General features: G+C 38.3%; 1 protein-coding gene across 1 annotated transcript in view; it reads right to left on the bottom strand.

The window, feature by feature from the left end:
* Positions 1 to 27889, bottom strand: part of SVEP1 (sushi, von Willebrand factor type A, EGF and pentraxin domain containing 1) — a 196701-nt gene that overhangs the window by 63555 nt on the left and 105257 nt on the right. The window contains exons 19-34 of the mRNA XM_082469099.1: positions 23397 to 23558; positions 22616 to 22707; positions 21165 to 21261; positions 19456 to 19569; positions 18117 to 18230; positions 17096 to 17297; positions 14085 to 14242; positions 11535 to 11736; positions 9497 to 9672; positions 6318 to 6442; positions 5222 to 5345; positions 4273 to 4443; positions 2714 to 2887; positions 2133 to 2252; positions 331 to 507; positions 21 to 105 (exon numbers count right to left, since the gene is read on the bottom strand). Coding sequence (XP_082325225.1) covers positions 21 to 105; positions 331 to 507; positions 2133 to 2252; positions 2714 to 2887; positions 4273 to 4443; positions 5222 to 5345; positions 6318 to 6442; positions 9497 to 9672; positions 11535 to 11736; positions 14085 to 14242; positions 17096 to 17297; positions 18117 to 18230; positions 19456 to 19569; positions 21165 to 21261; positions 22616 to 22707; positions 23397 to 23558 — 2293 coding nt within the window. The remainder of the gene's footprint in view (positions 1 to 20; positions 106 to 330; positions 508 to 2132; positions 2253 to 2713; positions 2888 to 4272; positions 4444 to 5221; positions 5346 to 6317; positions 6443 to 9496; positions 9673 to 11534; positions 11737 to 14084; positions 14243 to 17095; positions 17298 to 18116; positions 18231 to 19455; positions 19570 to 21164; positions 21262 to 22615; positions 22708 to 23396; positions 23559 to 27889) is intronic.

Genomic DNA, 27889 nt, shown 5'->3' with positions numbered 1-27889 from the left:
TGTTAATCTTAGACACTCACCTATATGTTACTTTACTGCCATAGGTAAATGAAGATCCATCAATGCCACCGTTTTCTGGGCCAGCTGGTGCACCACAGGAAACGGCTTAAGGGAGGAGAAGCAAAAGGCATTGCTTTTCTTAGCCAGTATGTGTAAAAAATCTCTAAAAGCTCAAGGGCAGCTCTAGGTTTTTGGTCACATTTAAATAAAAGCCCGATACTGGGCTTTAAATACAAAGAACACTGAGACAACATAACACTTGGCATTTCTCCACCTTGACTTTCCAGAATTGCCAAACACCATAAACATGGGGGAATTTACTCAACATACGTTCACAATACGGTATTAGATGACTCCATTCTCCAGACTCCAAACATGTTATTTTGGCTACCCCCATCAGCTGGTGTCCTTCATCACATGAAAATGTGACTTCAGCACCCACAGTATAAATCTCCCCGGAAGAGTGGCCGTTTTCTGGATTTCCTGGAGCCTTGCATTTGATAGGTTCTTGAAAGAGAGAAACAGTTTTTGTGGGTCAGTAGGTGGCTTTCACACAACCATGCAAGGTCTCATAGCAAAAGAATTCCACTACAGTTAAGGTACCAGTTAAATCCTGAGGAGGAAAAAAAAGCTTTTGAAGGGAAAGGCATGAAGTCCAGGGACACACTAGCCGATTAGACCAGAACATACATTTAATAGGCGTTTTAAAAACAGCATTTTGAAACAGCAATGTATAAGAAAAAGAAACTAAATTTATCAGTCCCAAAAGGAAGCTGTTTATCGAGGAAGCAGTGGTGGCGCCTGGGCATGGCTCATAAGGGCTTCAGCAAGTCCTCCTTCTCCCAACCTCATACCCACTTTTTAAGAGCAATGGACCTTCTCTCAAGCTGATGTGAAGGCTGTCCCAAAGCACATTTAGGAGAAGTTCCCAGCCGCCCCTTCCAAACAGCCTACAGATCCTAAGCCTCCTATGTGTCGATCTGGGGTCAGTCACTACTTCTAGGGAAGGAAAAAAGTTAAAGGGAGATTTAGGGCTAGAGCTGAACAAGAGGAGTGAATAAATACTTAAATTCTCAAAAAGGGAAGATATACTGATTTAATCTTTCTGAAGATCCTTTTGGCTTATAAGCCAAGGACCTTAACTGAAACCCTTGCAAAAAGTAAAAGCAATTATAAGATTGATTTTGAGAATTCCTCTTTAATTTCTGTCTAATTGTTTTCTGGTAGTTGCTTTCTCATAACTAATGTAGAAAGATATATAAGGGTTATCACAAAACATAGAGATGTGTAAGGCAGGATTGTCTGTGTTTTTTCAATGATATAATTTTGTGTGCCTGAGGCAGAGGAAAGATACTGAAGGTGAAGAGGTGATGAAGCATCCTATTTGCTCTGACTGAGGCAGTAGAGGCCATTGCTTATATTTCTAAATCCACTCTATTATTCTTCTATTATGTAGATATTTCTTAAACAGTCTGGTGATAAAGCTGGCTCTCAGTTTTGTTTTTCAGAAATTGGGAAGTTAGCAAAAGCACAATGCTAGTTTAAAGCACCTTTAATTGTTGCTTATGTATCATTAAAAAATTTTTTTTATTGAAGTATAGTTGATTTACAATGCTGTGTTAGTTTTACATGTACAGCAAAGTGATTCACTTATACATATATATATATATATATATATATATATATATATATATATATATCCATTCTTTTTCAGATTCTTTTCCATTATAGGTTATTACAAGATATTGAATATAGTTCCCTGTGCTGTACAGTAGGTCCTTGTTACTTATCTATTTTATATACAGCAGTGTGTATCTGTTAATCCCAAACTCCCAATTTATCCCTCCCCCTGCTTTCCTCTTTGGTAACCATAAGTTTGTTTTCTATGTCTGTGAGTCTATTTCCGTTTTGTAAATAAGTTCATTTGTAACATTTTTTTTAGATTCCACATATAAGTAATATCATATAATATTTGTCTTTCTCTGCTTATGTATCCTTTTAAAGGTGGTTTTTCTTTTCCATCTCCCCCTTGAAGTTAAAAATTCGTCTTACTTTTAAATAACATACATTTACAATATATACTTGAACTAAAAAATTGAAATAGACTTCCCAATTACACATAGCCTAGTTACCTGCACAGTTTTTACCATCTCCTGTGTAGGGTGGGACACACGAGCAGATGTAGGACCCATTTGTATTCAGGCAGGAAGCGTGCTCACTGCAATCTGACCCAACTGCACATTCATCAACATCTAAAATGAAGACAGTTTACAGATAGTAAAGTTGATGGATCTGTCTTATGTAGCAAACACTTGTTTTTACTTTTAAATCATTACATATCATTTAATGCATCACACTATATATTGATATATATTTTTATGAAATTTAGATATGATAGTCATAATCACACTGCAGATCTACAATAAGAGCTATTATTTCCCCAGTTTATAGGTGAATAAGTAGAACAGAAATAAATATTCTTAATATTGAGCCTGGTAAAAATTTAAAACATGTTTGGCATGTCTATGGATAGCTGCTTTGTCACTATGGCTTGCCCAGAGCTCACTAGGATGAGACGAAATTAAGAAAGGCATGCCATAAAAGCCTCAGGAATTTGGGATAATTGTCTCCCACAGAGTTAGAGTAAATGCAGACAGTAATTAAATGCATGCAGTAATTAAATGCACACAGTAATTGCCAAGATTTATCTCACCGAGACACGATGGTGAAATGCCATTCCAGCTCCCATTATCCGTACAGAACATCCTTGAATCACCCAACAAGTAGTAGCCATTGTTGCACTGGTAGGTCACTGTGCTGCCAGCATGGAAGTCCTCGGCTGAATAAAAGCCATTCTCCAAAGGGGGTGGCACCCCACAGCTAATGCCTGTAATGTGACAACTACATTAGGAGCAACATACTCAATGAACATTTTACTTATATTTATTTATTTTTTTTTTATAAATTTATTTATTTATTTTATTTTTGGCTGCGCTGTGTCTTCATTGCTGCGTGTGGGCTTTCTCTAGTTGCGGTGAGTGGGGGCTACTCTTCGTTGGGGTGCGTGGGCTTCTCGTTGCGGTGGCTTCTCTTGTTGTGGAGCACGGGCTCTAGGCACGCGGGCTCAGTAGTTGTGGCATGTGGGCTCAGTAGTTGTGGCTCGCGGGCTCTAGAGCGCAGGCTCAGTAGTTGTGGCGCACGGGCTTAGTTGCTCCGCGGCATGTGGGATCTTCCCGGACCAGGGCTCGAACCCGTGGCCCCTGCATTGGCAGGCGGATTCTCAACCACTGCGCCACCAGGGAAGTCCCATTTTACTTATATTAAACTTGTAGTTGAATTAAGCATGAACTTTTCATTGCACACAAACATTAGACTGAGAACGCTTAGGAGTGGTGACAGGCTACAGCCATACCTGTGCCCAGAGCGTCCGGCTCACAGTAGGCATGCAATTCATTCATTTAAAAAAATATTTATGGAGAGCCTGCTACCTGCTACACACTGTCCTGATGCTGAGGTTGCAGTAATGAACCAAACAGACAAAATCCCTGCCTTATAAAGTGTACTATCTAGTCAGAGAAGAGACACAAGAAACAGATAAATATATGACATATCAGGTGGAAAGAGATGCACTGGAGGAACTTCTCTGATCACCCTATCTACAACAGCAGTCCTGCTTCCACCCCACCCTCTCACTTTTATCTCCCTACCCTGCTTTAGTTTTCTTCAGAGCCTTTACTTCTGGCCCTTGCTGTTCTTATTTACTATAAATAAATAATATTATATTTACTTGTTACTTTCTGCCTCTCCTACTACAATGTAAACTCCAAAAGAAGAGAGACTTTCTTCCCCAACTGCTGCATCTCCAGAACTTAGCTCAGTGTCTAGCACACACTCACACTAGGTACTTTCAAAATTGTTGAATAAATGAATGACTGGGTGTATCCAACTTAAGAGATCTATTCCTGTTTTCCCACCCAGCAGTGACCCATCTCCCTTTGGGCTCCAGCCCTCACACCTGTCTTTCCCTCCATCCAGTTCCTTGGGTCACCTGGGTGCCTTCACAGGTGGTGGGCTCTTTGGATCCTCATCTCCCCCCTCCCTCATGGTGCCCAGCACACTTCATTACACAAGGGAAGTATTCAGTGAATATCTGCTATATTGGCTACTATGCATATGCAGTATTTCACTTTTATCTAGCATTCCTGAAAAGTGTTCTTAGGGTTCCAGCATTTTTCAAGAGCTACTGAAACGCCTTCAACGAAGGCAGCTCACGTTCACAGAGAGGCAGTGGCTGTGTCCACTGTCCTTGATTCAGGCAATACTGCACGGGGTTCCCGACCATCTGGAAGCCTGGATCACAGAACAGACTGATTTTGGAGCCTGGCTTTACGTCTCCTGATGCAGTTCGCAGATGAGGTACTGATCCTTCTAAAGGTGGGCAATCTGAGGGCAGAGAATGCAGGTTCACAGCTTGTCAGTAACACAGTGGCAGCAGCACCAAGTTAAGGGTTTCAAATCATATGTTGTACCAGCGTTTGAGCGCCACTCTATTGATATTAAAACAAGATGACATGTAACCAGATCACTGGCAGGCAAAATTTCTGGAAAAAAAAAACTATTGGAGTCAACAAACAACTTTCCCTCTTCCAGCAGAAGTCTGCTGAATATTTTTTAAGGAAAAAATAGTATTTTAGAATTAATAAAATGTTCTTATGAGTTATCAAAAACCATGAATTCTAGGATACCTTCAAAAACTTGTTTAAATACACTGAATTTTAGGAGGCATTTTTGATCATTCAGAGTTTGACTATTCAGTATGTGGGTCATAACATCCATTTCTTTTCTCTCTGTGCCACCTGCCCCTAGATGACAGCTAGGAAGTACAGAGCCGAGAGAGTACCCCATCTCAAACAGGAGGATGGGACTTCGGGGGGCATTTAAAAAATTAACTATATCCCTCCTCTCATTCTATTTTCCTTATCTTATTTTACCTTTGTTTAAGTTTCCTGCACAATTATTTTGTACCCTGTTACTCAGAATGTATTTAACTATTAAAAAATAATAGATCCTTCGGATGAAGGTAGGGTAAAACGAATTACTAGGTAAACAATAAACTGACAGACATATACTATTTGACCAATAGAGAATCAAATGTCTCCTTTTGCTAGAAAATCCCAGAGTAGTCAAGAGACAGCAGAGTCTATGGAAGAAGGAAACTAACCAGAACAGAATAAGCTCTTGGAATCGATCTTCACTCTCCCCACAATTCCTGACAGGAAATCAGGCCAGGCTAGCACATTTCCTTTACTGAGTTCCTCTGGGCATGAGGAAGCCAGCGATTTCACCTGGAAGTTTAAAAACACATCTTTAGATAAACCTCACTTTTTTCACGAAGACAGAGTTATTGTATCTCCTACTGAAAACCTTCACAGAAGTGTGGAGGGCAGTGGTGGGAAGCAGACTTTTGGATGTAGTGTGATTTCAGGGGCAAAGGAAAATTCTCTTCCTTCCCTCTCTCTCCTCCACCCCATCATTCCTTTTCCCAAATATTTCCTTGTAACTGGAATTCTGAAATTCCACCTATAGAATTTCTTGTCTAAAACTCTGCAGTGTGTTCAGGTGTTATGGGGTTCTCCCTTTCCAGTCTCCTGTCTTCTATCTCTCATCTGGAGTTGAGAAAGCTGAGGTTTAGGCAAGTTCTGCCACTATAATAATAAGAGCAAACATTTCTCAGGCTCTTACTATGTGCCAAACAGCGTCTCAATCTTACATGCAGGATTTTGTTCCATCCTGCCAAACTCCACTATGCAGTTCTATTTGTTTATCTTTCATAGATTAGAAAACTAAAGCTTAGAGAGATGGGGTAACACGTTCAAAATCATCAGAGTGAGTTCGTGGTAAAACTGGAATTTGAACCCAGGCCATTGGACTGCAGACTGGCTTTAACCACTAGCCCAGCTGTTACTCTCTGTGTGTAATCTTGCGCCAGCCCTACATTTCTGCTTCTTGAGTCAAAGGGATTGGAAGTAGTCTTCTCGATGATTCTTTCTAGCTCTGAAACCACAAGATTTTATGAAACAATCATGTCCAATAAAACTGTAAAACATCACCAAGAGACTGAAAAGGAGATTCACTGAAAGTTACTGTAGATAATCTCTGCCTGGCTTAGTCTACCACCATAACAGCAAATGATATCGGTGGTAAGTTCTGGAAACTCAGAGGTGTCAATAAGATATGGCATCGTTAGGCTGTGCACATTTGTACTAGTTTTGTACCTTCGCATCTCATTACTGTCATACACTGAAAATGGAATTGACCTGCTGTGGAGACAGGACATAGTCCCAGAGGTTGAGCTGGCTTATGGAGCCCACAAAAGACTCAGCTGGGTTGAATCCCTCTCCTTTTCCGTCTTGTTCTTGCCCAAGAACTAATGCACCACCACCTAAAGAGAAAGGAGAGAAGAAAGGAGGAAAACTGGCCTGATTGTTATTTCTAAAATGATAACTTAATGAAGGCACAGCCTACATAAATGTATCAGGGAAAGTTATTGCAAAGCTAAATTATCTACATTTGCTGCATGATTTATCAGTAAGATGAATTCAATATTTTATATACCAACTTAAAAAATGGTCAAAGAGGATTTCGAATATTATATTGGATTTATATATATTTAACTATAAAACTAGATATATACATATATAAGCATATAATATTTTATGTCAACAAAATAGCTAAGTCCTATTTCGCCTCCTTTGTTCTAGGAAATTACCCTCCATGACAGATTACCAGTAGCTGCTCTTCATCTTTTTATTCTTCAGCTTACAATGATTAAAGTTCTGTCATCAATTCCAAGGAACATTCCAGTGACCACCTAATTGCAAAATCCAATGGGAACTCTTCAATATTCACCTCTGGTGACTTCTCTATATCCCCTGTTTCTATTAACCATTTCATTCTATTAAACTGCCCTTCCTGGCATACTTGATGGTCTGTGTTTGCCCCTCCAGAACTACCCTCCCCCATTCTCCGCTCTGCTTTGTGTCCCCTAGGTTGACACCTATGGACTACACCACCTGGTTTCCTCGGTCCTCTGGCTTCCGTTCGGCCAATGGAAAGACCAATTAGAGATAAGAAAGTGGGATGAGAGAGAAGTTTAACTTCCCGGATACCTTTCTCCCAGGCAACAGATGGCAGGGGTTGCTTTCCTCTCTCTCACATCATTGCTCCCGCTGGGTGATTTCTCCCCATCACTGCAGGTTTGCCTGCTTTCTGGCGACAACTCCCCATCCTTGTCAATTCATGTCCATCTCTTGTGATTTTCCATTGTTGCTAGTCATGGTGTGTTTTACTACCACATCTTGGTTCTCAAGCATGCCCACACCTTTGCAAACAATCTCTTCATGAAACGCTTCAGCTACCCTCCTTGTGTGTTTCCTGCCAGGAGCCCGACTGATCCCACTTGGTTTTCATGACAGCATCCTCTCCTGGTTCTCCCTGAACCTTTCTGCTCATTCTCAGTCTCCCTTCTCTGCCTGCCTCTTAGACTCTGATGCGCCCAGGATTCCACCCTAGCCTCCTTTCTTCTTCCTTCAGCTGTTCCTGCTATCTGACCTCACTCCTGCCAATCCATGTCTATAGAGCCCTCATTCATGATTTCCCAACCTACATCGCTTTCTTACAAAATTAATCATTAAAATTAATACATACACGTAGAAGGAAAGTTGAAAAAAAAAAGTATAAAGAATTCCTTCTACCCAGAAACAATCATTTAACAGTTTTGTGTATTTCTTTCTAGGTTCTATATTCTTTTAATTATTTCTTTTAGTATGGGTGTGTGAGAGAGATTTTGAAACACACAACACAGGAGCCTACTACATGTGATGTCGGGAGCTTGCTTTTCTTCTTGAACATGTTCTCATTTCATGAGTTTTAATAGCTATTTTATCACGTGAATGCGCAACAATCGATAATTTTCTTCATTAACTAACAACCACTCCTTATTGGGTACTGGGGTTGTTTCCAGGTTTGGTACTAAGATAACACTGAGATAAATATATTGATACGTAGATATTTGTTCAGATCATTGATTCTTTCCTTTTGATTGATTCCTGTTAGTGAAGTGTTGGTTGCGTGCAAAGGGTTTCTCTAAGGTTGTTGATCAAAGTTTCTGAATTGTTTCCCAGAAAGTCTGGATCAATTTTCACACTCTCCAGGACTCTATAAGAACATTCACCACGCTGAATCCTTGCCAAGCATATCTTACCACTAAAAAGCAACTCTCAATTTGATATAAAGTGGTATCAACCTATGTTTGTAGCTGCACATATTCCTGGGATTAAATTCAAACTCAATATGCCTAAAACCAAATACAGAATCTTCCCCCACCCCTGATTCTTGCTCTGATAATTGTCCTTTCCTGAGAGAATTCCTATCTCAGCCAACAGACTCTTCAATAAATCTGGTCACCCAAACTGTAGTCAGTCATTCACTAGGGTCTGTCAGTTGGAGCTCTGCAATACTTATGGACTGTAATTCATTCTTATTGCTATGGTCAGACAACCCTCTCCTTGGGTGGCTACTATTATAGTTCCCTTGTTCTATTTTCCTATTCCTTTAACTTACTTTTCACTCTTCTACTAGGATGTAATTTTTTTTTGAGATAGAAATATTCCTTTTTTTTGAGATAGAAATATTCCTTTTTTTTTTTTTTTACCATCAATGAAATAAATGCTCATTATGAAAATATCAGAAAAGAATAAAGAAGAAAAATAAAAGCCACCTGCAATCCCACCACCCAGAGAAGGGAGAGTTAAAAACAAGAATACTCTAAATTAAACACAAAAAGGAGCCACCACCCCACTTCACAGGATAATGCCACTTCCTACAGAAACGCTTTTACTGTTTCCTTATTTACTACAGGGAACCTCCAGCCATTCCTCCTCATATGACATACGTCACAGAAGGACCTAGATAGTGCAGGCTTATTGCCAGGTACAAGGCTGAGAACACTGGAACATTTAATACTTTTGCATTCCTTCAAACAAAACTCTCTAAATATTTGTTTAAAAGTATTTTTAGAAGAGAGTTTGAGTTCTATCAGAAAAAGGGCCTAAAAGATGGGTAGCTATTAGCAGTGCCCCAGCCTGTATTCTGGATCTACTTGTATACTCTGCATACTGATCACGAACCAAACCTAAAATAAAAACAACAAACAAAACCAACCAACAAAAAAACACCAGCAATTAATCTCCTCCTTGGAAGATAGTTTAGTAACCACCCACTGTTACTTCAGCACGCATCTTGGTAGTCTTAATGTACATCCCAAAGGCATTTCTTACAGAGTCACACAGCTCACCTAGGAAAAGCTTCTAATAATTCACAGTCAGGATAATCAGGGGGTGGTAAATGGGAGAGATAACTTAGCAAACTTGATGTTCATCAAAGCACCACCGCCTCTAGCATCAAATGGAATTATATTCCTTTTGCTAAGACATACCAGGGATGGGCGAACCAACAGAGAGGCCCATACCACCGTCAGATAATTTCCCATCGATGTAGACTTTCCAGGCTCCATCAGCACTCGTCCAAGTGATTGCAATATGATGCCAACTGCCGTCATTCACCGAGGGACAGTCTGTTATTTTTTCCTTGCCATTCACATAAAGAACCCAGCTGCAGAAAGATTCCAGGGGATACAGTCATCAGTCGTATGTCATAATCCCATCTGTGGGGCATGTTACTATCTTTCTTTTTTTCCTTCTTTTCCTTTTTTGTGGGTAAAGCACTTCGGGTAAAACCGTTACTTCTTTTTCTCCATTTCAGCCATGTTTCATAGAAGCAGATTTGATTACTAATTACTCTTTATTGTAGCTCATGGAAAACTGGTTTGTGTGAAACACTGAAGGGTAGGAAAAAGTCTTAGGATGAGCTGAAAGGAGTCAGTCCAACTTGAGATAATTCACCAACTGTCTACTCTGGAGAGACTGAGTCAAGAGTGGAAGGAATGAGAGTTATGTAAATGTCAGTCTGGTTTCCTTCCTCTAGGATGCATGTTCCTACACCTCAGAACAGACTTCAGAGATCTCATAGGAAGTCAATCCTATCTCTCTGTTGCCAAAACAGTCACATGGCAGACGAAGTATATCGATCCAAAGAAAAGAATAATTGGAACTAAACGGAGGTGACCAGACACAAGAGGGTTCCAACAACCATGTCACTTAGAGGACTGTCAAAGTTAACAAGCAGTTAAAAGTAAAATATCTTCAAAAGCACATGGAGAAAAAGAAAAGACTAGGGAAAATTGATAAAGAAGGTTAAGAATTCATTGAATAACTCTCCCAGCATCTTCTGAGCCCCTATTCAAAGATGTTTATGAAAAAATATTTTTATTGATAAAACATGAATTGTTTCCCCTCTGTGTTCTCCCATTTTCCTCCCCCAATTCAAGCAGGCAACAGGTTTTCTCTTTCTATACATTCTGCTTCAGGGGAGGATTTTGCAAATTTCTTGGATTTTGTTTCTGAACGTTCAAGTCCATTAAGAAGAATGGGGTTTGAGGACGGGAAGATTTCCACCAGAATAGTGAGAATCTCATGGATTGATGAGAGGAAAGAGAGCTCAGTGGGTCCCTGAAGCCTGCAACCTGCTCACTAGTGAAAGGCCACAAATTTGGGCGGATCTGGGAGGAAAAGGCCATGTGGTGCGCCACAGAATCTCTCTAGACTGAAGGCATAAACTCTCAGCCTTGACAAGGACTCCACATGTGGCGAAGAGCAGTAGTTCTGCAAGGACCACAGAGGCCGAGGCAGTGGATAGCTCAGTGGTCAGCAGGGTAGACAGATGACCAATGACGGGAGTCCTGCCTGAGTCTGTGGCTCTTTAGCAAAACTCTGTGGGTTTTAGATGATCTGTGAGCATCTAAGACAGGAGAAGCAGTCAGTAGAAAGAAATCAGAGAAACAACCGGGGCTGACTTTCCCAGAGGGATGGGGTTCTGCATTTGGAATGAATTGATCCAAAAAGACACAAAGGAACGTCATCTTGCACACCTGAGATTACGGACAGATTCATATTCAATACAAGAGTCTCCCAGGGGTCAACAGTGCCACTGAAATCTCTTGACTCTTGGCCGCTCTGATATGTAAATAAAGGAGCACTGGTCTGAAAAGTCAGAGTTTGACACTTAACTCTACCACTCCCAGGGTGTGAGATTTGGGGGCAAAGCGTTTAGCTTCTCTGAAACTTCATTTTACCTTTTAAGGGGCGTCAGTTCCTCAAGTCATTGTGAAGCTCAAATGAAATAATACATATGAAAACACTTAGCAAATAGCAAAATACAATACATGTATAAGGCATTACCACTGCAACTCTGCCTTCTTATAGGACTTGTCCAGATGCTCTGTTTGATTACTGTCACCCTGCTGTTCTGCTGGAACACCTGACCGCCCCACCCCCGCCACCACTCCAACCCCCTTGTCAGTTCTAACTTGGTGCCAGGATACGTCCTAGCACAGCCTTCCTGACACCTCTGCTTACCCATTATAATCGGTTAGAAGGAAGGTATTGTCACTGCCATTCTCAAGTGCATAGGAGATTGGCGTCCCATAGTTGGTGGTGTCAGAGGATTTCATCCAGAACGTGCAGGTTACAGCACGGAGGGATGGAAGTACACCATCCAGCATGACGTAACCATAGATGCCGGAAACTTCAAAATCCAGGTTAAAACCTGCAGACTGTTCTGCAACAAATAAGAAAGTATGAGCACACATACACATGGCCAATAGACACGTGAAAAGATATTCAACATCGCTGACTATTAGAGAAATGTAAATCAAAACTACCATGAGGGATCACCTCACACCAGTTAGAAGAGCCATCATTAAAAAGTCTACAAATAATAAATGTTGGAGAGGGTGTGGAGAAAAGGGAACCCTCCGGTACTGTTGGGAATGTAAATTGGTGCAGCTACTATGGAAAACAGTATGGAGGTTCCTCAAAAAAGTAAAAATAGAATTACCATATGATCCAGCAATCCCACTACTGGGCATATATCTGGAGAAAACTCTAATTCTAAAAGATAGACGCACCCTGATGTTCACAGCAGCACTATTTACAATAGCCAAGACATGGAAGCAACCTAAATGTCCATCAACAGATGAATGGATAAAGAAGATGTGGCATGTATATATGTGTGTGTATATATATATATATATATATATATATATATATATACACACACATATATATATACACACACATATATATATACACACACATATATATATACACACACATATATATATATATATACACACACACATATATATATAAATATAAAGTGGAATACTACTCAGCCATGAAAACAAATGAAATAATGCCATTTGCAGCAACATGGATGGACCTAGAGATGATCATACTAAGTGAAGTAAGTCATACAGAGAAAGACAAATATCATATGATATCACTTATATGTGGAATCTAAAAAATGATACAAATGGACTTATTTGCAAAACAGAAACAGATTCACAGACACAGAAAACAAACTTATAGTTACCAAATGGGAAGGGGGGGAGGAATAAATTAGGAGTTTGGGATTAGCAGATACAAACTACTATAAATAAAATAGATAAACAACAAGGTCCTACTATACAGCACAGGGAACTATATTCAATATCTTGTAATATACTGTAGGGAAAAGAATATGAAAAAGAATATATATAACTGAATCACTTTGTATATACCAGAAACTAACAAAACACTGTAAATCAACTATATTTCAATAAAAAGAAAATCATGAGGCACTTGTGAGGCATTTTTCAATTGTCTAAGGTAAGCAGGAAGTAAGCAATACTATTGTCAAAGAAGCTCATTTCAGTAAATATGATGATCTGAGAAGCAGTTGCAAAATTAAATACATATTGTTTACAAAATATATAATATATTCCTTCTTTTGTATTTTGTATGTCTTTTATTACTATTATTTTTTATTGAGATATAGTTGATTTACAATATTACGTAAGTTTCAGGTGTACAACATAGTGATTCAAAATTTTTATAGGTTATACTCCATTTATAGTTATTATAAAATATTGGCTAACTTCCCTATGCTTACCCTTGTAGCTTATTTATTTTATACATAGTAGTTTGTACCTCTTAATCCCCTATGCCCAACTTACCCCTCCCCTCTTCCCTCTTCCCACTGGTAATCACTAGTTTGTTCTCTGCATCTGTGAAGTCTGTTTTCTTCTTAACAAATTGTTTTTTTTAAAGACTTTTTTGATGTGGACCATTTTTAAAGTCTTTATTGAATCTGTTACAATATTGTTTCTGTTTTATGTTTTGTTTTTCTGGCCAGGAGGCATGTGGGATCTTAGCTCCCCAACCAGGGGTCGAACCCGCACCCTCTGCATTGGAGGGCAAAGTCTTAACCACCGGACCGCCAGTTCCTAACAAATTCTTTTAAATAAAATCATCAGTGAGTATCTAAGACAGGAAACGCACTCAGCAGTGAAAGGAAGCTGAGAAACAGGGAATAGTTGGAAGGAGAGGTGGGGTTGGGGAGTCATTAAAGATGAGAGACTCTAAGCACATGTGTGGAGTGACTGATACTGCAGGAGAGAAGGAGGGGGTCACTGCAAGGGCAACCCTCCATCCCTGCTCAGGGCTCTGGCTCTTCTCCATTTTATGAGCCCCAATCCTGCATATCCCACTCAACAGAACAAAAGTCCTACAGCTAAAAGACTCCAGTGCTCTGAGAAAGCAGTTTAGCATTGACTCTCAAACATATGCATGGGTTCTGACCTTCTAAATCAAGTGACTTATCAAAGCATCCTTTCTAAACACGCAGAACGTGAAGAGTTCTGCTAAATTCGATTTTCTCCATTTCTCCCTTACATCTCTAAGATTCAGCCTCCTGTGTTACTGGAGATAACATGAACCAGTCTAGTGGGTGGCAGTGAAGAATGAGTACAAAATGCTTCGCATAGTTTTTGGTATATAGGTGGTGCTCAGTGCAGGTAAAAATTGACACTGTTATTATATCATTATTGTTAGTATCGTTACTAATAACATTAAGTTCATATATACCTGTTTCACACCTGCTGCCTGAAAATCCTGGCTGACATTTACAACTGTATGAGTTTAATTCATCCACACAGGTGGCCTGATTTCTGCAGGGGTTAGACTGACATTCGTTGATGTTCAAATCACAGTGTGGCCCTGTGAAGCCCACTGCACACTGGCACCTGAAAGAAAACAAAATATTGTAACAGAATAGCTGCAGAAAGGGCGTTAGAAGCAGTCTCCAATGACAACATTGTCTCAAAAGACTCTGAAAAGCTGAAGTGCTATTATGATCTCTCTTATATGTGGAATCTAAATATATGTGTACACACACACACACACACACACACACACACACACACACCAAGCTTATAGAACATAAGCCAGAGACAGGGGGTGGGAGGTGGGAGAAATAGGTGAATCCTTTTTGTTTTTCTTTTTTTCCAGTTTAACTAAATTGAATTTTTAAAAAACCCTGAAATGCTGAAACATATTTTCCACATTAAAACAGTGCTTCAACTGTTACTTTTTTTAGTTCATTCAAATAAACCTATTTAAGACAACGTATATTCGAGATATTGCAGTAGCAAAAATGGAGTATAAAGCAGTTCTGGTCAAGGTGAAGTATTATTCATACATTGGGAATTTCTCTCCCCACAGAAGTGCTAGAAGAAACAAAAATCCACATATGTTAGTCCAATCTTTATAACAATGAGGTACTTTACAGATGAGTAAACCGTGGCTCAGAGAGGTTGATTCGCCTGAGTCCTCTTTTTACTAAGTGGTGGAGGAGGACTTTGACCTCAGTCTAGTGGCTTATTCTTAATCAGCATGCCATACAGTCTCTGTGGTATGCAACAAACGATTTAAACCCCTCAGAATGGAGAACACATCCAAGGATGTCAAATGTTGGCAAGGGTGTCATGAAGTGGGAAATCTCAGTGAGTAGAAGTACCATTTGGCAATGTCAAGGGAAGTGGAGAGTTTGTATTCCCAGAGCCCTGTATGTCCGTTTCTAGTGTGAACTCTAGGAGATTACTGCCCAGGTGCACAAGGACACACATAACAAATGTTCACAACAGCATCATTCTACGCATTCACGGAGAAGCAAATGGGGAAATAAACCACGGTATAATCATTCAGTGGAATACTAATCGGCAGGTGAAGTGAGCAAACTAGAGCCAAATATATCAGTCTTGAAAATACAGAGTGTTGAGTGAAAAAACAAAACCCAAAATACAAAAGGATATATATACATATGATATGATACCACTTAACGTAACATGTAAAACTATACTATATACTGTTTATGAAGTCATATACGTAGTAAAACATAAAGTCTGAATGAGAAAGATATAAACCAACTTCAGGACAGTGATTACTATTGGGGAAGAAGAGGAATATGTGTGGGTGTTGTGCATGTGCGTGTGTATGTGTGCACATTTGGAGGGACTCCAAATCTATCTTTAGAATCTGATTTTTTAAAACCAAAAGATATAAATCAAATATGGCAAAAGGCTAAGGTTTGATAATTACTGTGATGAGTGTATGACTTTTATTATTCTTTGTAATTTTCTGTATGTCTGAAATATTTTTAATTAAAAAGGAACTGCCCAATAAATGTAGTTAATATTGTCACCAGCATGTTTATATGGGGACCTCTTTGATACTGGCAATAATATGAATAAATGGTATTTGGGGGTTTAAAAGAAAATCTCAGTTGCAATTGGCGTGCATCTTTATGGAGTTCTGTGTAGTTGAGGGTAAATCTATTTTGGCTAGAATTTCACTCATCTTTATATGTACATGTGTGATATCATTATGGCAGTTCAATGTCTTTGTCTATGAAACAGATTCACTTTGGTGGCAACTAACATTCCTTTTGAATTAGGAGGGTTTACCTTCACCTTTCCTCTAGTTAGGATTTAGACAAATTTGGTATGCATCAATTGTTTTGGACCCTGGGGAGAGTTTGGAACTCTTGCTGTTCATCTGGAAATTTCTCATTGCCTATGGTTAGGGGCTGTATGCCAGAAGATATAAAAAAGCCTGCGAAAAGATGATGCTACCCTGCTAAGACCTCATTTCCGCATTAAGAGTGAAAGTCTCACTGGCAGAACTGGCTTCCTATTTCTTCCAGATAGTATCCTAGCTCTGTTAGGGGACAGTAATAGAAGGGGGCTGAACCGGAAAAGTACTGGGAAATGTTGCAACTGGGGTAGAATTTTTTTTTTTTTTTTGCTTTTAACTTTTGAAAACTTACAGAACCAGTTGCTTGTTGGGGGCAATAAAGTTTCCTAAAATTTTGCAAGCAAGACCAGTCTGTCTTTTGCACTGCAGAAGCCACAGATCCTGCAAGAGGAAGGGGATGGAATAGGGCAGACTTGATAGTAATAAAAAAAAAAAAGTGTTGGTTTTCAAACTGTTTTCTGCTGGCTCCCTAAGAGCTGCCTCAGGAAGACAGAGTCTTTCTCCCCACAAACACCACTATTTTCAACCCCAAAAGCTTAGCTTTTATTGTTTTATTTGTTTACACTCAGATTTCTCCTGAAACAAGGGTTACTAAACTAAAAAAAAAAAGTTTGAAAAAACCATGGTTATAGAATGTAGAATGGCGCTGTGACAGTAGAATTGCACAATTCCTATTTCAGCTAGTGGGAAAACTCCAGCTAAAATATAAAACATTTAAAACTGGATTTTGTACAGTGCCTCTGTATTTGCTTCTGAATAAATGTGCTTCCTTTCATCTTTTATGACTTCCCAAGTATAGAGCAGTGGTTTCCAAGTCTGGCTGTGCATCAGAATCACTGGGGAACTTAAAACATACAGGTTGTCTATTTTAAAATTATAGACTTCACCCAAGACTTAGGAAATCAGAACATCAGGTGGTAGACCGATTCTACCATAGCTTATCCTTGGGCTAGGAGTTGTGAAGGGCTGATTTGGAATTCAAAGTAATACTCTGTAAAGACTGCAGAATGACTGAACAGTTCAGATAATAAAAATAGTGAAAGGAGCCAGACTTAGTCTTTTACCTGAAGCTATTGGCACCATCCTTGCAGGTAGCTCCATTCTTGCACGGTTGGCTGAAACACTCATCCATGTTTATTTCACACCGGCTGCCCAAAAATCCAGGTGGGCACTTGCACAAGAACCCCCCAAGCTGATCTTCACAGACTGCATTATTTAAGCATGGGCTTGACTGGCATTCATTGACTTCTGTTTCACAGTGTAGGCCTGGGGATGGATGAGGACGAGAACGAGCCCACATGTTAACCCCTTGGGAAAACTGGGATCAAGGTGCTGACTCCTTAGAGCATGCTGCTTCTAAAGGATGGGAATGGAGGCTGCAGAGCCACTGGCCTACCAAACTGGTTTCAGAGCCATTCTTCAACAAGCTCTGGCTTTTCTAAATCATTTTAGGACTGTGTTTTTGAAAATCTGCTCTTTCAATCTTACCTCTTTCTGAAACTAATATTAGCAATGAATATCTAATTGAGATAATGTCAAAAAATGGAACTAGCAAATTTAGTTCAAAATATTCCTCTGTTTCTTTGACCTTGCCTGTTTCCTTCACTGATCATTTTCTGTTTTAGACTTCTTCTTTATCAGTTAAGTGTAGATAGACAGATATTTTAACTCTATTATTTAGCATCCATTCGCAATATGATTTTATATATAATTTAACTCCAGTTCCTTCTTGAGTGTTTGTCTTAGCATATAAACTCATGTCTTCTCTCTCTCTTTCTGTCTCTATACACACATATATATACACACATGTACAGGAACATATTATTTTTTCTGAACTGTTTTAGAGTAAATTGTAGAAATGATGCCCTTTTACCCCTAAATACTTCAGTGTGAATTTCCTCAAAAATAAGGACTCTCTTTTATGAAATCACAGCACAGTTGTAAAATCAGAAAATTAATATTAACTTATATAATATTACATATATATATATATATATATATATATATATGTAATGTTCGTAAATGTAATGATTTCTGGGGCTTTACAGAACTCTATGACAACTAGGAAGAATGGAAACATCTTACCCATGTATCCTTTCACACATGTGCAGCGATAACCAGCCAAGCCATCAACACAAGTTCCTTTATTTGAACAAGGACTGGAGCTACACTCATTTATGTTTTCTTCACAGAGCTGACCTGCAAAGAATCACAGAATATTTGAGCTGGAGAAAACTGAAAGGAATTTAAGACTAATCGGTTTTCAAGCAAGTTGTTCAGGTGTAAGAGCAAAACGATTGGAAATCATGGCTAACATGTTTGTGAAAAATTTTGCTCTTTGCCAAATACAATTATTTGCTGAATAATATTCCAATATATATTATATATATGATATCTATTTATCTATCTATGTATCTATATGTATCTATGTATGTATGTATGTATGTATCTATCTATCTACCTACCTACCTATCTCACATTTTCTTTATCCATTCATCCCTTGATTTATACTTAGCTTGTTTCCATATCTTGGCCATTGGCTATTGTGAATAATGCTGCAATGAACATGAAAATACAGATATCTCTTTGAGATAGTGATTTCATTTCCTTTGGATGCATACCCAGATGAGGGAATGCTGGATTGTATGGTAATTCTATGTTTAATTTTTTGAGGAACCTCCATGCTGTTTTCCATAATGGCTGCACCAATTTACATTCCCACCAACAGCTCACAATGGTCCCCTTTTCTCCATGTCCTTGCCAGCACTGTTATCTCTTATCTTTCTTAATTTTTAATTAATTTTTATTGGAGTATAGTTGATTTACAACGTTGTGTAAGTTTCTACTGTACAGCAAAGTGAATCAGTTATACATATATCCACTCTTTTTAGATTCTATTCCCATATAGGTCATTACAGAGTATTGAGTAGAGTTCCCTGTGCTATACAGTAGGTCCTTATTAGTTATCTATTTTAAATATAGTAGTGTTTATAAGTCAATCCCAATCTCCCAATTTATCCCTCCCCCTCCTTTTCCCTTTGGTAACCGTAAGTTTGTTTTCATCTGTGACTCTATTTGTTTTGTAAATAGGTTCATTTGTACCATATTTTTTAGATCCCACATATAAGCAATATCATATGATATCTGTCTTTCTCTTTCTGACTTACTTCACTTAGTACAATAATCTCTAGGTCCATCCATGTCGCTGCAAATAGCATTACTTCATTCTTTTTCATGGCTAATATTCCATTTTGTGTGTGTGTGTGTGTGTGTACACACCTCCCCCCCACATCTTCTTTATCCATTCCTCCGTTGATGGACATTTCTATTTTGATAATAGCCATTCTAACAGGTGTGAGGTGGTAACTCATTATTTTAAGGATTCCAGGGTTAATATTCTAAGAACGAGAAACTTTCCCCTTACCTGTGTAACCAGATGGGCATTCACAAATGAACTCCCCAACTCGGTCTTTACAAATTCCATTGTTGTAGCATGGCAGTGAGCTGCATTCATCAATGTCTGTTTCACATTTTAAGCCTAAAATGCAAACCAGACACTGAAGGTCAGTCAAAGAGCGGATTAACAGAAACAGAACCATGATCATTTAAACATAATTATCCCAATAATCTGAATTTATAGGGAGTGGTGGTGGTGAAGGAAAGGGCAATATTTGTTAAGAGCTACCATCTAGTTAAGTATTTAATGAAGGTATTACCTCTCTCTAAACAGCTTTAAGGCATCCTATTAAGGATACATAAAAGATAGCAAAAGATCCTAAGTTAGAAGTAGAGGGGGGGAAAAGGGAAATGTGGAAGCATAAAATAGAGCCAGGAATTAGTTTAATTCCAAAGTGAAAAATACAGAGTCATATATACTTGCTACCAAGGCCACTTGGCAGAGGAAGTGGGGGCGGGACTAAATCCTGCCAGATCTCAGCTCATATGTCAGGTATCCTAGAATGGGGTGCACCTTCCCATAGGGTGCACACAGGCTTTCTATGGGCTAGCTCTGCCAAAACCCAGGTTCTTCTACACCAGGGGGTCTCAAAGTGTGGTCCCTGGACCAACAGCATCAGTAATCCCCTGGGAATGTGATAGAAATGCAAATTCTCACAACTTCCCTAGACCTACTGAATCAGAAGTTCTGGGATTGGGGTCCAGCAATCTGTGTTTTAAGAAGTCCTCCAGATGATTCTGATGCACGTCAAAATTTGAGAATCACTGTCCTATATTATGCTTTTCTCAACCACCTCTCATTTATAAAACTCTAGGACAAGTTCATTATTTCTTGTGGAATGTTGGGACAAAAATTTTTATAAGAATTGAAACACACACACATGCACATATGCACATGTTGAAATAAGTGGAATGACAACATTCTGTATTTTGTTTTCCAACTTCTCTTTTGCTTATTTTGTGGTGAATTATTTAAATACCACTTTCTCATTAAAAACACTTCATGTTGGTGGCATAAAACTCGAAAAAAACATGTAAAAACTGCATTTCTGGAAGAAAACAGGAAATTATTTTAAATAAACTGCAATTTTTTAAGATATAGTTCATTTCTCTTCAAAAATTATATTTCTGGACTGAGCTGGATTTGAACCAAACTGAAAGAAAACATAATTCTTACATAATTCCTACATAATCAAGTTCAAAGCCACGCTGTTTTTCTAAGCACAGTTTCCAGAAAGAAATAAAGCAACAAATCATGGCCATTCATAAGAACTTCCATTCATGTGAAGCAAATGAGAGAAACTGGAGTTTGTTTAAAAATGTTTATGCTGGACAATCTGTTCTATGTTGAGTGTCATGCATTTAATTTGTGTTAGAATGCAACCTTGGACATGGCCTCTGGAACCGTATTCCAATTTAAATCGTGAGTTATGATGTGACTTTTCATAGAGAAGATGATTCTTTATTCTTCCCCCAAAATGTGCAAAGAAAACTGTCATTCGTAAGATATGTATGCTTTTTTCACTTATTGGTTTGTCTTGTTTAACCAAACTTTTGTGCAATTATACAGTCTAATGTATCTTACGGCGTTTATTTTTAATGTTTCAAAGTTTGATACTGTAAGTCACAATGATACTGTATGAAAAACACATGAAAATTTGCATTCCTCTGTGTTACCTGTATATCCAGTTGGACAGAGACACACATAACCACGCCCAAGTTGTTGGCAGGTTCCACCATTGTGGCAGGGGTTTAAGAAACATTCATGGAAAACCTACCAGTGGCAGAAAAGAAATTTATCAGAGACAAAACACTATTTGTTTCAAAGCAATTCTGAGTAGGGAGTTAGAAGGTTTACATCAGGTTTCGGTTTCCAGGTGAGTCCAGCTGGATGGCTGCCTGCGTAACGCTGGTACCTGCCATATATGGGCACAAATGCTATATATTATTCTTGAGTGATGTTCTGATAAACCCAGGCAGTGTTGCTAAATGCTGGCTCCATTTAAGGCATTTTAAAAAGTATACTAGGGGCTTCCCTGGTGGCGCAGTGGTTGAGAATCTGCCTGCCAATGCAGGGGACACGGGTTCGAGCCCTGGTCTGGGAGGATCCCACGTGCCGCGGAGCGACTGGGCCCGTGAGCCACAATTGCTGAGCCTGCGCGTCTGGAGCCCGTGCTCCGCAACAAGAGAGGCCGCGACAGTGAGAGGCCCGCGCACCGCGATGAAGAGTGGCTCCCACTTGCCACAACTAGAGAAAGCCCTCGCACAGAAACGAAGACGCAACACAGCCATAAATAAATAAATAAATAAATAAATAAAAAAGTATCCTAAGGACAGGCCCCAACCTAGACCAGCTAAATCAGGAATCTCTGGAAGTGGTATCTGTGCATCATTTTTAAAAGTAAGCCAGTGGATTCCAATATGTCTGTGTTCATTATGTGCAGTTTCAAATATGACTTATGAAGCCCTTATAAGTGAGTATGTTTGGATGTAGGAAGTTAAAATAAGAAATATAACTTCATTATCCTCCTTAAAAATACTTAAAGCCAAGGAATTTATTATGACATTGGGCAAGGTGCATTCAGAGTCATGGCTGAATCACCCAAAAGAATTATTCTTCACTCGTCTTCAAAAAAATAAATGGAAAAGTTTTATGAGTTATGTTTCCTATTTTTTTAAAAACCCACAACTTACTCCAATAAATGATTTTTATTTTTGCTGGCAAAAAATTTAAATAACTTTCATGAAAGTTGAGTAACTCTTCCTGCTAATCGGAAAAGGGCTTTGGTTAATCCAAACGCTCTTACTCAAATGACGGGTTATGCTCATGGTACATGGTACATGTTAATTATTAGCAAATCAAAAGACGCGCCACATCTACAATTCTCTGTGCCAGACGTTGCTGGGAAAAATTCCCATTTCTGGTACTTAGAACTTCCAATGCTGCATTTTTGGCAAGTTCATTTTATAAGTCATAGGCAAATGTAATTATTCATTGATAATATTCATGAGTCTTGATGACTTGAAGTTTCAACTCTGGTAATTTTCCTCTGTGGGACATGTACAACGACAAATTGTTTTCCAAGCATTCCATTAGAGAAAATTTTATAAATATAAAATGGACTTGCCTGACTGCTGACTTCATACTTCTTTTTGATATGTCCAGGAGAAGCAACAGGCACTATACTTTCCTCTGCTGCTGAGAAAGTTGAACTAAAACCTAATAAAATTAATGGGAAAACAACTGAAAAACGTATTTGTGTGTAGTAGATATTGCCAATAAACAGACTCTATTTATTTTTTTCTTTTTTAAAATTGAAGTATAGTTGTTTTACTGCTAATTTCTGCTGTACAGCAAAGTGATTCAGTTATACAAATATATACATTCTTTTTAAAAATTCTTTTCCATTACGGTTTATCATAGGATATTGAATATAGTTCCCTGTGCTATACAGTAGGGCCTTGTTTGTCCATTCTATATATAACAGCTGACATCTGTTAATCCCAGCCTCCCACTCCACCCCTCCTTCCAAAACCCCCTCCCCCTTGGCAACCGCAAGTCTGTTCTCTAGGAGCAGACTCTATTTAAATACCATGGTCAAGATTCTGATTCTCAGAGTGGGTAAAGCCACATATATTTTGTTTCAGTAATATAAAGAGAGCATAGAGATGGATGGAATTATGTCATTAAATTCTAGACTTTTAGAAATTTGGAATTTATCAAGTTCGACATTCCCAAAATAAGAACCTTTGAGTCACTGTCATCAAAAAGACTTTCAAAAGGATAGTTTAACACATCCAGACACCCAAAGGCACTGAAAATAGTAATATTCAGAATCGAAGCTACCACAGAGATGAACAAAAGTCTCCAACACAGGATTACATGAGAAGTGAAGTATATCATCTTACTGGAACAATCTGTGATGGATCTGGCACCAGTGATGGTTGTAGTTCCATAAAAGGGGCAAGATAAGCAGAAGGACTTCCCTGGGTTGGGTTGGTAGTAGTCTTGAGGACATGGATAACAGGGCATTAACCCAGAACGAGAGAACTCTCCTACTGGACAAGGCACTGCAAAAGTAAGAACAAATCATTGGTGCTTCAGAGCAGTATACCCTACCTCTAAAAGAAGTGCATTAACCTTTGGTTATAAGAAAGCTATCGCATTGCTAATATTTTCTCTTGCACTTACTTAATACCCAGACCATTTTATCACCTAGATAAATGTTTTGTTGTTTCCTTCCCATCTTTAACAACACAACAACACACAGCAACTCAGTAAAAATCAGAATTGGCCATATAATATTGTGTTATGATTTTTCCACTTAACTTTATATCATAAGCAAACCATTCCCCAAATCATTCAGTAACATGGTGTTTAATAAATGAAAAATATTACATCTCATTGGCAGACCATAATTGATCTCACCTTTCCTCTCCTATGGAACACTCAGGTTGTTTCTACCAGTTTGCTATTATAAATAATGCTGACGTGAAATTTTCTATATAAATTTTTTAATATAGCTCTGATTACTTCCTTGGGATAACATTTGACTTTGAGTAGTTAGAGCTAAAGATATGACAATTTAAAGCCATAAATATGTCATGCCCAAATCTTTAAATAATGTAATTTACAGTCCCATTGGCAGAAATTTTTATTTCCCCTGTAGAGTTGTCTATTATTTATTGGGGGGTCTTTTATTTTTAAAACTTTTAATGTCATTTTGGGTTAGACATGCTTTTCGTAAACAACATGCAGTTGAATATTATCTTTTAACCAAATTGGAAATTCTCTTGCCAAGATTTGGTGGAATATAAGAAAACAGCCCCAAACATAAATTTTGGTTACATTTGGCAGAGGGATAGTGGGGTAGAGTACCCATGACTAAATCCTTGGGTTGGGGTTTTAGACTGTGCTCCATAGACAAATTCAGGCAGAGTGTGTGATCTGGAGTCATTTGGGTGAGCCCTAAAACCATTATAAATGCTGAAAACTACTAAAACTATTAAGACTCGTCTGCATAAAATTAAGTATAGGAGACAGGACACAGGGAAACAGCTACTCAGGATATCAGCATACTTATCATTTAGGTTTTGGATTCTTGATAATAAAAATTAGTATACCAGAAATAATTACCAATATGGTTGAAAATTTTAGAGATACACTTGAGGCTCAAGGGAGCAGGATACTCCAAGTGATGGCATCTCTTTTTTATTGGTATGACAATAAACATTAAGTAAATGACAACACATCTGTCGTAATCTCAAGACGCTTTGATCAAATTTCTTAAGCAAAAACAGCTAGGCAAATCTTTTGCAAAAGAGCTCTTTTACGTACCCAACTGACAAAAAGTAGAGAGTTGAATCAAGAGATGACAGAAGATAACATAGATATTAATGCATATTTAGAAAAAAAAAATTTCTGGTGGCTACATTTGCTATATTCAAGGAGAGTTTTAAACTACAAGTATCTTTGTTTCACCAAGAATAAAATAATCTACTCTGTTACTAGATGTAGACAGGGCTTTGCACAAACATATTATAAACCTATAGGAGTTTAAAATGGGTTTTCTGATTCCCAAGTTTCCAAAAATGATTGTCTATTTGGAAAAGGTACCTTCCAAATAGCTAATTAGTTAATTGGAAGCATAAATCTTCCACTGATAAAAGTATAAATTTTCTGTTTGAGAGGATATCTATGAATGTGCATGATATGCTAGAAATATAAATGCTGCCACTTAAACCCAAGATGCTATAATGAATTAAACTGTTTTTTTCCATATAACTTTTTTCAGTACAATCTTACCCTTAAAAAGAAAAAAAGACTGTGCCCCTAAAAACTGACAGAATTATACTGTCAGTTGTAGCACATAATTATACTATAATTGTCAAAAATTATACTAAGATATAATAATAATAAAATCTTAAGATTAAAAATCAATAAGCCAATTAGCATCTCAAAATAGCAAACATGGTGTTGTGATGTCTATACTTTGCTTTTTGACCTAGAAAGTGTAAAATAAACTTTCATGTGGAAATTAGTTTAAATTACATTCCAAGGGCAGACAGTTGTCATCACAAATATACTTTCCAAGAGTGAATAATCAGCATTTAATATATAATTTATATATGCAGTACATATATATATATATATACACACACATATACATACACACACATATATGAATGTATAAACATACACATATACATAATAGCACTACCTAGTACACAGTACAGTATTAAATACACACACATGCATACACACATGACACAGTTCCTAATGGACTAATGTCATAAGAAAAGATGTGAGAAAGTTTCATTTTGAACCTTGGCCAGAGAAACTGTGGTTTCTTAATCAAGACAAATGGAACAAAATTCTTCTCACCTCTTCTACTGTAGAGAAAGAGAAAAAAAGTATCCAAATATGCCAAAAGTGATATCAAAATAGAATTAAAAATAAAGCATTGAAATGACCAGGGAAAAATGTAACCTCACATGTCTGTCCCCTGATAGTGTAAAGGAATAAATTCAGCCTTGGAGCCATTGGTTTCCTATGACAAAGCCAGAAGTCAAAGCCTTGTATTCTGAGCCTCCTTTTAACTTCATCCTACAGGGCTGGGCTAAGAAGTGTTACCATCCTGTTCCACAAATAATCTTTCCTTCTATTGGGACCATATGTAAACAACACCACCACTAAAAACTCATTTGTGGGATTATTTTGATAAAAATCATTTTTAAAAAATGGAAAATTTCAGACTCTTCTGTAACCAAGGACTCAAGACTATTTAATATCCTAATAAGTGACAATAGGTGCAATGTATAAAGAATGTTACATTATGCTAACATAGTAATATACTTAAAGATAACTGCTATATTTTTTAATGATATTTTAAGTTCAACAGGCCAAAGGAGGCAAAAAGTGATATGTCAGCAAAAAATAAGATAAACTGTACAACATGCCCATAAAACATAAATCAGTACAGAAAGAGAAAAGAGGAGAAGGAGAGAAAGAAAGAAGGGGAGGGGGAGAGAGGGAGAGAAAAGGGGTTGGCTGAAAACTAAGGAAAATATATAAGGGACTGTTTTAGAACTCACACACATTTAAATTTAAAGTAAAAGTAAAATGGTGTTTATCCAGCACCACAGGGGTAAGTGTCATTACCAAATATTACCAATTCCTACTCAGGACAAGTAGACTGTGGTTAAACGTATGCTAGGAATATTAGGAGAAATGGAACAGTTACCAGAAGTTTAGAGATTTTCTGGGAATTATAATCACTTAATTGCAGTAATTTGGTATTAGAAAACCTCAAGGCTTATTTGGAAAGTTAAAGGATAAAAATTTGTCAAATATGAACTTGTTTCACCGTAAAAATCCTAGTTGCTTTTGTGGTTGGAAGGAAGGAAGGAAGGAGGGAAGGAGGGAGGGAGAGAGGGAGACGGGAGAGAGAGGGAGGGGCGGGGAGAGAGAGGGGGAGGGAGAGAGGGAGAGAGGGAGAGGGGGAGAGAGGGAGAGGGGGAGAGGGAGGGGGGGAGTGCGGATTTTTCCCTGCAGACTTTCTTCCATAGTTAGCTTGTATACTGACAAAATAATAGAGTCTTTGGCAGATCTCTTTCAACCATAATGTGAGGTTTTGTTTGACTTTTAATTAAAAAATAAAAAATCCACAGCTGGTATTACACAACACACATGGTTTATGAGTTTCAAATAGATCCTAGTTAAATTCTCTTCTCATCAGTGAAACATTAGGTTGATGAACACTGCTCGCCCAATTCCTCAAGTCTAAGAGGCTTTCCTCTACTGTGAAATTCTGAGATTCAAACCGATGGAGCATATAAAACCTATAACTCATAGTCATGTATTTCCTGTAGCACTTAAGTTATGAGGACTACAACTCCCAGGATGCAATGCTGGACACTCCCCATCCCCTCCCCACCACTACACTCAAACATCCTAAGCATTTGTTTTCTAGGAATCTCAGCCTCTAACTGGATGCAGATGTATATATGATTGGGGTGCAATGAGCATGGGATGTGTGTGTGTGTAGCTTGAGGGAATGGGGAACCAGAAGACTGGCTTCTTAAAAACATCACTCACTCAGTAAGGGAAGAGTTTAAACTTTCAGATTGCCATAGACCTTAGGTTTTTCAATAAGGGTATTAAGAATGGGGAGACCGTCACACAGAGTGAAGTAAGTCAGGAAGAGAAAAACAAATACCGTATATTAACGCATGTATGTGGAACCTAGAAAAACGGTACAGATGAACCGGTTTGCAGGGCAGAAGTTGAGACACAGATGTAGAGAACAGACGTATGGACACCAAGGGGGGAAAACCGCGGTGGGCTGGGGATGGTGGTGTGCTGAATTGGGCGATTGGGATTGACATGTATACACTGATGT

This window comes from Balaenoptera physalus (assembly GCF_965194825.1).
Source record: "Balaenoptera physalus genome assembly, chromosome: 7".
NCBI lineage: Eukaryota > Metazoa > Chordata > Mammalia > Artiodactyla > Balaenopteridae > Balaenoptera > Balaenoptera physalus.
The sequence above is the reverse complement of the archived record's forward strand: the minus strand, read 5'-3'. Positions and strand labels throughout refer to the sequence as shown.